The sequence below is a fragment of the Armigeres subalbatus genome, chromosome 2, assembly GCF_024139115.2.
Source record: "Armigeres subalbatus isolate Guangzhou_Male chromosome 2, GZ_Asu_2, whole genome shotgun sequence".
In the NCBI taxonomy this organism is placed as follows: domain Eukaryota; kingdom Metazoa; phylum Arthropoda; class Insecta; order Diptera; family Culicidae; genus Armigeres; species Armigeres subalbatus.
The window spans coordinates 77,405,327-77,419,989 of record NC_085140.1 but is presented as its reverse complement, the minus strand read 5'-3'; the positions used below and the strand labels follow the sequence as shown (position 1 = coordinate 77,419,989).

Below are 14,663 nucleotides of genomic sequence, written 5' to 3'. Positions count from 1 at the left end.
AAAGGAAAAGTCGAAAATCGAATTTTTATTTTTGATTCCAAATGACTTAAAAATGCATGAAACGTCGAGATCCGGTGCCATTAAAAAAAATATTTTGAAAAAAACAAACAAAACAAAAAATCGATTTTCGACTTTTCCTTTGGTCATGGGAAAATTTTCATGGGTAAAAATGTCAAAACTTTGATCAATTTTACGCACCCCTAAATCATGTCCGATTGAGCTTAAATTTTGCATGGGGTAATATTTTGAGGTGACGAAACTTATGAGCAATGTCATTTTTGAAATTCGATGACATTTTTTTTTCCCATACATACCATTGGCACCCTTCTGCATAAGCTACAGCAGCGGTTCTCAACCTGGGATACATGTACACCTGGGGGTAGTTTCACTGGCTCGGACAGAAATGCAGAATGGCGGATGTATCACAATTTCATTAAAAGCTTATTGATACAGTTTTGATAATTGTGTAATTATTTTATTTCTAAACTTTGACTTGTTCATAATATACATGGCAATCAGGAAATCAAACCCTATTGAATCCTGTCACTACAACCAGCTGTGGGACAAAAGATAAAAGGATTCTGAACAGTGTTGTGCTGAACCGTTTTCTGAGATATTGATTGCTATTTTTCATTCGAGAAATTTACAAATTAGAACTGTAGACGAGTTGCGCCGACTATAACTTCTTAAATTTTGGACTCAAACGATAATAAACACAGAGTTATTATTTAAATATAAACCTCACTAATATGTACCAGCTAAATGTCAACAGTCTAGTTAAATCTTCTATTAAGCGTTATGCTTTCGTAAAGGTAAATGCTTCAAATTAAGATACAATTTTCAAACGATTCTTACTCGCTGGCTAGTTTTTACCAATGAAAAAGTATGAGCGTATTTGAGTGTTGAACAATCAGATTGTATCTCTTTTCAAGATGCATGGAAGCCTCCTTTCAAGAGGCTCGGAAGCCTCCTTTCAAGCTGTTCGGAAGCCTCCTTTCAAGAGGCTCGGAAGCCTCCTTTCAAGAGGCTCGGAAGCCTCCTTTCAAGAGGCTCGGAAGCCTCCTTTCAAGAGGCTCGGTAGCCTCCTTTCAAGAGGCTCGGTAGCCTCCTTTCAAGAGGCTCGGAAGCCTCCTTTCAAGAGGCTCGGAAGCCTCCTTTCAAGAGGCTCGGAAGCCTCCTTTCAAGAGGCCCGGAAGCCTCCTTTAAAGAGGCCCGGAAGCCTCCTTTCAAGAGGCTCGGAAGCCTCCTTTCAAGAGGCTCGGAAGCCTCCTTTCAAGAGGCTCGGAAGCCTCCTTTCAAGAGGCTCGGAAGCCTCCTTTCAAGAGGCTTGGAAGCCTCCTTTAAGGTGCCTCGGCAGCCGCCATCCACGCGGCTCGGAAGCCTCCTGTCAAGAGGCTCGGAAGCCTCCGTTCAAGAGGCTCGGAGGCCTCCTTTCAGGGGGCCGGGAGGCCTCCTTCAAGAGGCTCGGAAGCCTCCTTTCAAGAGACTCGGACACCTCCTTTCAAGAGGCTCGGACGCCTCCTTTCACGAGACTCGGACGCCTCCTTTCAAGAGGCTCGGAAGCCTTATTTCATGAGGTCCGGAAGCCTTTTTTCATAAGGCTTGGGAGCCTCCTTTATGAAGCTTGGAAGCCTCCTTTCAAGGGGTTCGGAAGCCTCCTTTTTCAAGATGCTCGGAAGCCTCCTTTTTCAAAAGGCTCGGAAGCCTCCTTTCAAGAGGCTCGGACGCCTCCTTTCAAGAGGCTCGGACGCCTCCTTTCAAGAGGCTCGAAGCCTCCTTTCAAGAGGCCTGAAGCCTCCTTTAAGAGGCCTCGGAAGCCTCATTTGAAGAAGCTCGGAAGCTTCCTTTCGAAAGGCTCGGAAGCCTCATTTTGAGAGGCTCAGAAGCCTCCTTTCAAGAGGCCTGGAAGCGTCCTTTCAAGGGGCTAGGAAGCCTCCTTTCAAGAGGCTCGGAAGCCTCCTTTCAAGAGGCTCGGAAGCCTCCTTTCAAGAGGCTCGGAAGCCTCCTTTCAAGAGGCTCGGAAGCCTCCTTTCAAGAGGCCTCGCAAGCCAATTTCAGGAGGCCTCGGAAGCCTCCTTTCAAGAGGCCTCGGAAGCCTCCTTTCAAGAGGCTCGGAAGCCTCCTTTCAAGAGGCTCGGAAGCCTCCTTTCAAGAGACTCGGAAGCCTCCTTTCAAGAGACTCGGTAGCCTCCTTTCAAGACGCTCGGAAGCTTCCTTTCAAAAGGCGAAGCCTCCTTTCAAGAGACTCGAAAGCCTCCTTTCAAGAGGCTCGGAAGCCTCCTTTCAAGAGGCTCGGAAGCCTCATTTCAAGAAGATCTGAAGCCTCATTTCAAAAACATCTGAAGCCTCATTTTGAGAGGCTTTGGACCCTCCTTTCAAGAGGCTTGGGAGACGCTCGGAAGCTTTCTATCGAGAAACGTGGAAACCCTGTTTAGTGGCTTGGAAGCCTCCTTTCAAGAGGCTCGAAAACTTCCTTTCAGGATGCTCAGAATCTACCAAAACTCCTGAAAATCTTATAGGAAGCTTGATATATAAACTTAATTTGAATTGAAAAGTTTCACGGAATAATGAAGATATCAGACAACTTTTGGACAGCCATGCATTCCGTTAGTTTTCAGGACCGTTTTACATATATCGTATGCGTTATACTTAAGTTTATTCACAACGAAAAAATTGGGGGTACCTTAATGAATGTAAAAGTTTGAAGGGGTATCTTTCAATTAAAAGGTTGAGAGCCGCAGATTTACAATATGTAATTCATCTCTGATACATAATTGAACATCATTTTGTATATGTTGTGGAAAAATTGTTAACTTTTTTAATTATAAACATCCACATGTAGCTCAAACTTATGTTGATGATATGGAAATGCTAATATCATCTTCCAAAGTTAGTTGTACATGTTCATGATAGTATTAGAGGCGAAAGTATAGATTTGATAGTTCCGTTAGGATATGGCAGGCATGAAAAATGTTTCACAGAAGTCGATTTGATTATTTTCTTACCAATTGGGTTAACTTCATTTTGTGTATAACAAACAGGAGTCCATATTGCTTAGGAATTCAACTCAGATCTTTCATACGCTCGCCGACAAGTTTTGAGGGAACATGAATTCAGGCATTTTTGAGAACCTCGTACACATACTGGGACGGTCTCAGCGAGAATTACTCATCTTCAAATTAGTCCATGTTACCGAAATATATTTCTCAATACTGTTTTTTTTTGTAACCGATGTGTTACGCGAAATGATATTATGCATCTCGAGATAAAATAGAATACTGCGGCTTCCTGCTTATTGCTTCTTAGGTAATCGCAACGGTCACTAAACACAACAGAGTCAAGTATGCACTTGCCATGATAAACACTCTCCATGTACTAAGTGACTCCGATTGCCTCTCACTAATACAATCGAACACTGCTGTCATTTCGCGAAAAGCACGTGGTTTTGTTTTGAGCGGGAAAATTCTGCCTATATTTTAACACGGCGACTATCTTGACGTTTACCTTCGCAGTCAAGCCTGCGAGTGTAAGACTGCCGCAGCATTCTAAAAAAAGATAATCGCGACAATATTTCTAAAGACCATCTTGAATTACATTATATTATATTATACTATATTATATCTATATATAATAGATCTGTTTACCCTTTTGCAAAAGTATTTCAGATTCAAAGCGCCACCCCTCTATTTCAATGAGTACACCCGATTCTTTTTTTTCACGGATTATTTTCGCACGGATTTTTTTTACACGGCTTTTTTATACTTTTTTTTTGCACCGTTTCTCGAAATAGCACGGATTTTTTTTTTCACGGATTCTCGAAATAACACGGATTTTTTTACACGGATCTATTTTTACACGGAACGCATCCCCAGATTAACAAAGACCCGGTGACTTTTTTACACGGATATTTTTGCACGGCTTTTTTACACGGTTTCTCGAAATAGCACGGATTTTTTTGCACGGATTCTCGAAATAACACGGATTATTTTTACACGGTTTCTCGAAATAACACGGATTATTTTTACACGGATTTTTTTCACACGGCACGCATCCCCCGTGTAAAAAAAGAATCGGGTGTATCTTAAATGGAGTCTGCTGACCAATTTTCAGCCAAATCCATGAAGATTTAGAGGTGCATCAAACGAGATTTGTGATTTTTCAGACTTTTTCATAGAAATATCGTCTGAATGCATCAATTTTACTCCACATAATAAAAGCATTAGTCGTGGAATAGCCATCATCTCTTGCATTCCTAAACTTTTTGAATCTAGTATTAATGAAAAATTATTTTCACAACTTAAAAACAGAATTACAAATAAACAGCACGGATTTTTTAAAGGTCGCTCAACCGCTACAAATTTAATAGAATTCATTGATTATACTCTCCATGCGATGGATAATGGTAACTACGTGGAACCTCTGTACACTGACTTTAGCAAGGCGTTTGATCGCATTGACATTTCATTGTTACTCTTCAAATTGCAAAAAATTGGAATTGAGCCAGGACTCCTTAGATGGCTTGAATCTTATTATTAAATTTAATAGAAAGAAATCCAATCCCATTCAAGTCACTTCAGGAGTTCCACAAGGCTCCCATCTTGGCCCTCTTTATTTATATTGTATGTAAATGACATTTCCTCATTCTCAAAAATATAAAGCTTTTAATTTATGCCTAAAGCTTATATTTAATTATTAATTTTAATTTCCACTCGACTTAAGTCGAGTCAAGTACGAGACACTGAGGACGGCCTTACTGTTGAGGTCGAAATACGTATCTGTCAAGATACAATTAAGTGGTGGAATTCAATGGGATTGTATAAACTCGTCTTATGACAGGTAAATAAATAAATTAATAGCTTCTTTAGACTATTATCTACCACTTTGTCATTGATACTAGATGTTTAGAGGGCTAATTCTATGACTTTTTAGTAAATTTAGCTGAAGAAAATGCCTAAGAACCAGAAAAATAAATTTAGGTGCTTCTGGGGGTGGTATAAATTTTCAATATGTGATCGTTATTTATCGTGGTGGAACATATTATGTTTAAGTTAAGTTAGTGCATTTTAGATTCTTCCAGATGCAGTCACATTGATGCTGGCATCTCAAGAGAGTCGAGTTGTTTATTTAGATTTGATGTTATCAATACAGGGCTGTCGGGGTGCACAAACATACGGACATGTCCTTCGGATTTGTCCTAAAGTCTATTTTTAACGCCATATATGGTTGAAGTGTGCACATGAGAATATTCTATTAGCGAACTACGTGGAATATCAATATCCTTACATATTTAAACCCAGCTGGAATTTGAAGTATCCTTTTCCAGCCTAATACTGATTCGAAGCAGTAAATTAAAAAAGATGTGTTTTACATAACTACTATCAATTTATAAATAGCAGAGATTGTACTCTAGCAAAGATAGACTTGCTAATCAACACCTGAGATTATTTAGGTCAAACAACAAAGTCCCGTCGAGACGGTGTGCATTATGCATCAGAATCACATAAGCATAAGAAGCCGAAGCGATCTACACCAAAACGCAGCCCCATTATTCATTGTCCAGATGTTTCCATATAGCGTGTCGTTCCACGCCTGGAGTCGCCTCTTGTTTATGCCCGCGTATTCAAATCATCTAAATAAACGACGTGGCAGACTGCGGTCTCGGTGCGATTTGTCCATGCATGTCGCCCAAGACTTGTTTTGATCAATCTGTCTCGGATTCACCACTCTTTACTATTATTATCATTACCAGGGGCCGACTGCTGATTTGCATTTGGGACTCGACGGCGACGCGACGGTGAGGACCAATTGCAGTTTCTTGTTTTTTCATGAATTTATATCAATTCTAAACTGCTTATGGCTCGATGAAGATTAGCTCGCTGCACTCGGTCTGGCCCATCTGCGGGCGGTGATATGTGCGGCGTTTGTTGCAGAAGCGCATTAATTTCCTTATATAACGTGAAAGTGTGTCACATTGTTCCTTCCACTATTTGTCAGGTTTACTACTGCGTAGTAGTCTGGAGACCTTGTATCCTGAATGTATAATATGCTAACATAGTGCCGTGTTCTAAAATTAGCACTAGGATTGACGCTGAAATCATGAATATTTAGGAAATATTTTTTCCAGAAAATGTTTATGAGTTTCAAAGTTATTTAAAATAAATAAACAAAAAGATGAGTATTCTCATCGAAATATATTCTAAGCAGGGTTCATAATGCTCACTCAATCTCAGGAGCACATGATTTTCCCTCGGGAAAGTTTTCGGGGAGAAATCGCTTTTCGGGAAAGAAAAACAGCCTGGAGAGTGATAACAATTTTTCGCTCACTTTGATTGCCGCTAAACGTTGTGTAGATGTTATAGTCGACAAACGCTACTACGGGAAAATGTAGCATGTAGCTTAGACAATATTCATTTGGTAGTGTAGTTTGCAATGCCCAAAATTGCTCGAATGAAAAGCTTTTCCGAGACACACGATTGGTGTCCGAATATCAGCCGAAACGGTTTGAATAGAGCCCGAACAGAAATATGTAGCGCGCGCAATTTTTGAAATAATTTCGTTATTCGTAATTGGGTCCTTTCCGAGCGCGGTCAGCTACTAAATTGTTAACCTGTATCCGTAGTTTTTAAATAAAGTTAGAATAAGCAATAAAGTAGTTATTGAATAAAACGGAGTGTTTAGAACAAACGGAAGTGTCTTGTGCGTCTTATTTTGGGATCTGATCACTACACCGGAAGGGTCACAACATTGGTGCCGTGACCAGGATAGTGATCTAGGAAGGAATCGACGCCGAGACGCCATTGGAACCTTGGACAATAGTGATCTACACTCTATTATACGGAACCAACCGCCATCGAGATCGTGACGATCTTTGGACGTAGCCATCGCGGTTTCATCAACGGTTTATTAGTGGCATTACTCGGACCTTGCGTCTCGGAATTGGACATTTGGACAGCGGATACGATCGGTATTTCGGCGTGTGGAATTGGCCAACAAGAGCTGGTGTACTTTTATTATACAAGGCCTTAACAAAAGGCTCAATTGGTGAGTCTCTGTCCAGACATCTTTTTATTGGTTGGAAGGTGCTTCTCTTGTTGGAATTTCAGAACAATACGTTCACTTCTGTGCTTTCTTGAGACGCCATCGCTATCTGCTCCAAATATCGTACCGCTAAAACCTACGGAGGACGAATCCCAACGAATGGAGTTCCAGTTCGTGTTCTTAGAATTTTACCCATTCTAAAAAGCCGTTGCTGTAGGAGAATTACATTTATACAAGGCCTAATTGACAGGCTCACCAGGTGAGTTTCTGTCCATCAACTGTAATTCTCGTTAGAAGGTGCTTCGCTGCTTGTATTTCCACAGAAATCGTCATCTTTGAGTACCGGGTCGATATTATCGTTGTGTTTGGCGCTAAATCCATTTACATACAAGGCCTAGTTGACAGGCTCACCAGGTGAGTTCCTGTCCAACAAACGATAAATCTGGTTAGAAGGTGCTTCGCTTCTTCATGTTTTACAGTGCTACGTACCATTTATTGTCTGGTCTGATTGCCGTTGCCGTCGCTGAATCATTATTATACAAGGCCTGATTGACAGGCTCACCAGGTGAGTTTCTGTCCAGAAAACGATTATTTCCGTTAGAAGGTGCTTCGCTGGTTGCTTTCCTTACAGTTCAAGGCTTCAAGGAAATCATCATCATGTCGAAGAAGCAGAAGTTGCTTATGCGCACCAGGGACAACGTGGTCGAATTTGTCATGCGCATCGAGCAGTACCTGAACAGCACCGTTCAGTTCGATCATCAGCAGGTCATCATACGCATGGAGAAGCTCGAGCAGAAGTGGAAGGAATTCGAGGAGGTAAAGGGCGACATCGAAGGCTTAAAGAACTACAGCAATTGCGAGTGGAATTCGAGGAAAAATATTACACGGCTGGCGAATAAGTTAGCGAGACAGCATGCAACACAAAACACACAACCTAATAACAACACCTCGAATGTACAAGCTGCGGTTTGACTTGTTCAAATCAATCTGCCAAAGTTCAACGGAGATTTTGAAAATTGGTTGCCATTTCATGACACGTTTGTGGCTTTGATTGACTCTTCTGCCGATTTGAGTAATATTCAAAAATTTCACTACTTGCGTGCTTCTCTCAAAGGCGATGCGTTGAAATTGGTAGATTCTTACTCTATGAGCGATGCTAACTATAGGGTTGCTTGGGATGGTTTGGTGGCTCGTTTCTCAAACAACTACCTTCTCAAGAAACGACATATGAACGCGCTTTTTGAATATCCGAGGATAAAAAAGGAATCTGCTGTTGCGTTGCATGATCTCATCGATTGCTTTGAGCGGAACACAAAAATTTTGGATCAACTTGGAGAGAAGACCAACGGTTGGGGTGCGATGTTAGTGCATTTGATGGTTTCGAAACTCGACGAAATTACGCAAAAGCGGTGGGAGGAAAACGTCGCACCAGAAAAGGAGCCTACATTTACATCGCTGGTGCAGTTTCTCAAAAAGCAGACTCGAGTTTTGGATGCAGTTTCTGTTGATCAGCATATATTCGTTCCGACTACGTCTTCGCCACATAATAGTTTCAAGCCTCGAATGGCCAAGGTTTCGGTCAACTCGGCGACTGAAAATTTCTCCTCGAACTGTTTTGCCTGCCAAGACAAACATTGGATCTCTCGGTGTCCAGCCTTTGCGAAACTTCCTGTTGATAAAGGCTGCAACTCACCAACTCCAAGCGGTTATGTAGTAATTGTCTGGGACGAAATCATTTGGCTCGAGATTGCCCGTCAAAGTACCGATGCAAAACTTGCTCGAAGAAGCATCATTCGTTGCTGCACCCTGGTTTCCCTGGTTCTGGTTCTGGTCCCTCTTCCAATATCTCTCCAGCAGCGAATGTTGACGTACAGTTACCTGGTACATCTTCATCTGGTGGTGGTTCAAACCCTTCTACTACTGTGGGTCCTTCGACGGCAACAATATCATCGAATTTGGCGGTAGGAAATACTAGGTCGCACGTGTTCCTGCAGACGGTGTTGTTGAAGGTGAAAGATGCATTGGGAAGGACGCACATCGCACGAGCTCTCCTAGATTCTGGCTCGCAGGCTAATCTGATGTCAAGGAGACTATTTCAACTTCTCCGGCTTTCTCGACTGGATAGGAAGGTGGTAATAACGGGAATCGGAGGATCGCGCAGCCAATCGGCATTTGAAGTCTCCACCACAATATCTTCACGCGTCCAGAAGTATTCGATTGCAATGGAATTTCTGGTTTTGGATAAAGTTACCGACGATCAACCTTCACGGTCTATTCCGTTGATGCACTGGAATCCTCCTTCCGATATAGCTCTAGCGGATCCGGAATTTTTTGTCTCGGCTCCGATCGATTTAGTGCTGGGTGCTCAATACTTCTACGACTTTCTAGTACGTGATGGTGGCCGGTTGCAGGTTCGAAAGTTTGGAAATGCTCTTCCTGTGTTCGTGCAAACAATATTCGGATGGGTTGCGACAGGTGAATCCAAATGCATGGATGAAATAAGCAATGTCAGTTGTCACGTAGCTAGAATAGAACCGTTCGAGAAAACTATTGAAAAGTTTTGGGCTTTGGAGGAACTTTCGAACAAAACACCATATTCGCAAGAGGAAGAAGACTGTGAGGCGCACTTTACTAGTACGCATACACGAGACGGTACGGGAAGATATACGGTTCGTTACCCTAAACGCATGGATTTCTACGACATGATTGGAGAGTCTAAACAAGGTGCGATACGACGGTTTTCCCAAATCGAGAAACGCTTGGAGCAAGATTCTGGTTTGCGCAAGCAGTATTCAGACTTCATGCAAGAATATTTGAGTTTGGGCCACATGAAGTGTATAGGCGAGGCTAGCGACCCGCAATTGGATGAAGGAAAAACGGTCTGTTATCTCCCGCACCACCCGGTGTTTAAGGACTCAAGTTCGACTACCAAGGTGCGCGTAGTCTTTGATGGGTCTGCTAAAACGTCTACTAATTACTCGCTGAATGATGCTCTGCTTGCTGGTCCAAATATACAAGACGATCTCCTCGACTTGATGCTCCGTTTCAGAAAACATGCTGTCGCATTAGTCGCTGATGTCACTAAAATGTACCGACAGATCAGGGTTCATGAAGACGACACACCTCTTCAGAGAATTGTATGGAGATTTAGCACTGTAGAACCCCTTCAAGTGTACGAGCTCCAAACAATCACCTATGGTTTAACTCCATCTTCTTTCCTTGCCACTCGAGTTTTGAAGCAACTGGCTTTGGACTCGAAGAACAAATGGGATCTTGCTACTTCAGCGGTGCAGGAAGATTTCTACATGGACGACTTTTTATCCGGAGCTGATTCTGTACCCGAAGCTATCGAACTTCAAGAAGAAGTGCAAACACTGATGTCGCAAGGAGGTCTCGAGTTGCGGAAATGGTGCTCCAACAAGGTGGAAGTTCTGCGTAAGATTCCCAAGGAACTGTTGGGAGGAGAGGCAACATTGCACTTCGACGATCTACAAAAATAAAAACGTTAGGAGTAGGTTGGGAGACCGGACCAGACCAGTTTTGCATCGAGGTTCAACCACCCACACACGAGGGCTATTTAACGAAACGCAAAATTTTCTCGACGATTGCGAAGCTGTACGACCCGCTTGGTTTGGTGTCACCAGTCGTGGCATGGGCAAAAATTCGTATGCAGCAGCTTTGGATTGCGAATTCTGGATGGGACGATCAAGTACCGAATGACGTTATGGTGAAATGGGAGGAATTTTCTTCACAATTACAATGCCTGGAAGAATACAAGGTTCCGAGATACCTTTTCTTGCTGGGATCATCATCGATTGAATTTCACGTGTTCACGGATGCATCAGAAGCAGGATATGGTGCATGTATCTACGCACGCTCGGAAGACCAGGAAGGAAATACAAAGATTCAACTAATTGCGGCCAAATCCAGAGTTGCACCACTAAAACGCATTAGTTTACCGCGACTCGAACTTTGTGCTGCTTTACTTGGGGCTAGGTTGTACGCTCGAGTATCGAAAGCTTTGCGCATGGAAGGTACTCGATGCTGGTTTTGGACAGACTCGACTGTAACTCTGCACTGGATTCAAGCAACACCAAATTCATGGCAAAATTTCATCGGCAACCGTACGGCAGAAATCCAGCAACTAACGCATGGCCATTCATGGAACCACGTGAGCGGAAACGAAAATCCAGCGGACCACGTTTCGCGGGGAATGCTTCCCAAGGAATTGATCGGAAACACTATTTGGGGGAGTGGACCATCATGGCTATCACGAGGAAAAAACGACTGGCCTAAGAAGTCAAACGTAGTTCCATCCGAAGATCTTCTGGAGCGACGAAAATCGGTTTTTGTGGCACAAACAGGATCGGACCATAATTTTCTGTTCTACCGATACTCTTCCTTCCAAAGACTGGTTAGAATAACAGCTCTACTTCTTCGCTTCAAAAACCAATGTCAACGAAAATTCGCTCCTAGTCCTAATACATTCGTATCAGTCCATGAATTGGAACAGGCCAAGGAAGTCCTTTCAAGGGTTGCACAACAGGAGGTTTTTACGGAAGAGCTCAAGGATTTGGCTAAAAATCGACCGGTTTCTAAACGATCACCACTACGCCTGCTTCATCCATTCCTAGACGAGAATAGCCTGATTCGTCTGCGTGGGCGTCTGGATCACTCTTCTGAAAAATACCAAACAAAGCACCCTATCATCCTTCCAAAGCATCACCCTCTCACATACCTAATCACCGAATACTACCACAAACTCTGTATGCACTCTGGGCCTCGCATGACACTTGCCTCTATGCACCAAGAATTTTGGCCTGTAAACGGCAAACTAGTCGCCACCTCTGTGTTCCGTAAGTGTTTGCAATGCTTTCGTCAAAACCCTACCCCTATCGTTCAACCCGTTGGCCAATTACCGAAGCAACGCACCGCACCAAATAGAGCTTTCGCTGTGACCGGAGTGGATTTTGTGGCCCTGTCTACTTGAAGCCTGTACACCGACGAGCTGCGGCACGAAAAGCCTTCATTGCGTTTTTGTATGCTTTGCATCAAAGGCCGTACATCTGGAGCTAGTATGCGATCTGTCAACAGAAGCCTTTATCGCCGCACTACGCCGCTTCATCGCCCGGCGCGGCATGCCAACGGAAATACACTCCGACAATGGTACAAATTTTAGAGGAGCAAATAACACCCTGGTTGAACTGCATCGTCTTTTGGAGAACAAGCGCACGAGAGAAGCAATCAACAACGAATGCAGCCTGAAGCGAATTCAATGGTATTTCATACCACCGCGAGCACCTTCATTCGGCGGATTGTGGGAGGCGGCCGTCAAAACAGCTAAAACGTCTTTGGTGAAAACACTCGGAAGCACTCAACTGTCCTATGAAGATTTCGCGACCATCCTGACCCAAATCGAAGCCAACATGAATAGTCGCCCGCTGACATCATTGTCGGGTGATCGTCGTTCTCACACCTGGCCATTTCCTAGTCGGTACGTCGCTACAAAGTCTGCCGGAGCCAGACTACACCAGTATCCCTAGCAACCGATTGCAACATTACCACGAACTGCAGAAGCTGGTCCAACAACACTGGGATCGATGGCGTAAGGAGTACCTCTACGAGCAGAACCATCAAAGGAAGAAGGCTGGATCAGCGACGAACATCCAAGTTGGGCAAATTGTGTTGGTACAAGATGAAGGAAAACCATCTATATCATGGCCGCTGGCACGAATTGTGCAAAATCACCCTGGAGATGATGGCGTAGTTCGCGTTGCGACACTACGAACTTTGAGTGGAACCTACAAACGTTCAATCTCGCGTATCTACCCATTACCATGCGACCAACAACACAACACCGATGAGATCTCGACACCTGCCAGCTAAAGTCCTAAAAATAAGCAAATATTAGTGTATAATTATAGAAAATAAGTCATTCCTAGTGGTACAACGATGAAGCTATGTCTGTTTTCTTGTTTTGTTGTAAATTTGGAACGTCAAATTTAGGTGGCCGGCTATGTAGATGTTATAGTCGACAAACGCTACTACGGGAGAATGTAGCATGTAGCTTAGACAATATTCATTTGGTAGTGTAGTTTGCAATGCCCAAAATTGCTCGAATGAAAAGCTTTTCCGAGACACACGATTGGTGTCCGAATATCAGCCGAAACGGTTTGAATAGAGCCCGAACAGAAATATGTAGCGCGCGCAATTTTTGAAATAATTTCGTTATTCGTAATTGGGTCCTTTCCGAGCGCGGTCAGCTACTAAATTGTTAACCTGTATCCGTAGTTTTTTAAATAAAGTTAGAATAAGCAATAAAGTAGTTATTGAATAAAACGGAGTGTTTAGAACAATCGGAAGTGTCTTGTGCGTCTTATTTTGGGATCTGATCACTACACCGGAAGGGTCACAACACGTTGGTTTGCTCTTTTTCTTTCATATTCGAGTCTTTTCGTGGCATCATCAATGCAAATGGTAGTAGCTTATGTGGAACAAATAACTTAACGCTTTCATACAGATAGCGTGGTGGTGTGGCTAAAGTAAGCGCATCTCCACAGCTATTATTGTTACTATTCTGGGTTCGAATCCCGGCGCGGCCATACAATTTTGTAATTGTTCTGTGATAATTCTCGCGAAAAGTGAGTGAGAGGTGAAAGTAATGAAACGAAAAAGGATTTTCATCTAATAGGCAAGATTTTCGTTCATCTTCCAATGCTAATTCTAGAGAAAAGATTGATGGGTGAAAGATGATCCTCAACATAAACAACGAAACAAGATTTTCCCTTGGCCCGAAAAACGCTTGCTTTGGTCTCATTGAAACGAAAAGTCGAAACCCTGATTCTAAGGCTAAGGCTGCTTTAGAATCCAATATCAAAACAACCTTACGATTCAAATCTGTAGCACAATTATTAACAAAAAGGAACCAGGCAACAATAATTTTCGTTTTTACTGTAATTTTTCCAGATATGTTGATTGACTATTAAGTTATTTTTGACTCATCGAAAAACACAAGATAAGAACTGGGGTAACCATTTTTGAATTCCGTTGCATGCGTCCTTATGTCAAAGAACAGGATAAATAATCTCCATGAAAGCACTCAATCTTAGGATCAGTTAGCAGATTGAGTATTTTCGTGGAAACTAATACCCTAAGGGTAAGGTTAAGGAAGCAAAGGGTTGTGACAAAAAATATTTGTTTTTAGATAAATGTTGCACGATATTCTTCGTTTCAAAATAAGGCTCCAGGAAAATCCGATGTATTTTTTAAAAAATATTAAAGGCTTGAAAAAATGGCACATAATGAAAAGTGATTGATGGCATATGAAATATATTGTTGAATGACAATCGATCTCTTCATTTACGAATACATCACCCACCATATTCATGAGGGATTATACGTTTAAAAGTGTAGGTAGTATAGTAAATTAATCGTGTTAGAACTTATCCTAATTTATACTAATGGTATACAAGGAGCTATTCGTTGCAATGTCTCAATATTAGAAATTCTATGAAGTTCATTGGTACTATACCGAAAGTTGTTGAAGTTTGGTATTTGATCATCTTTCGGTAAGCAGTATTTTTACTTTCAATGAACCTTTAACTATGAAACAGATATCTTGTTAA

At 42.4% G+C, this 14,663-nt stretch overlaps 2 protein-coding genes across 2 annotated transcripts; both read left to right on the top strand.

The window, feature by feature from the left end:
- The first annotated feature begins 8,184 nt into the window (after positions 1-8,184).
- On the top strand, positions 8,185-12,028 carry LOC134209057 (uncharacterized). The gene is made up of 3 exons (XM_062685038.1): positions 8,185-8,797; positions 8,893-10,473; positions 10,548-12,028. The coding sequence occupies exons 1-3, from the start codon at positions 8,185-8,187 to the stop codon at positions 12,026-12,028; spliced, it is 3,675 nt and encodes a 1,224-aa protein (XP_062541022.1).
- A 148-nt stretch (positions 12,029-12,176) lies between these two features.
- LOC134209056 (uncharacterized) lies at positions 12,177-12,924 on the top strand. The gene is made up of 2 exons (XM_062685037.1): positions 12,177-12,471; positions 12,530-12,924. The coding sequence occupies exons 1-2, from the start codon at positions 12,177-12,179 to the stop codon at positions 12,922-12,924; spliced, it is 690 nt and encodes a 229-aa protein (XP_062541021.1).
- The last annotated feature ends 1,739 nt before the right edge of the window (positions 12,925-14,663 follow it).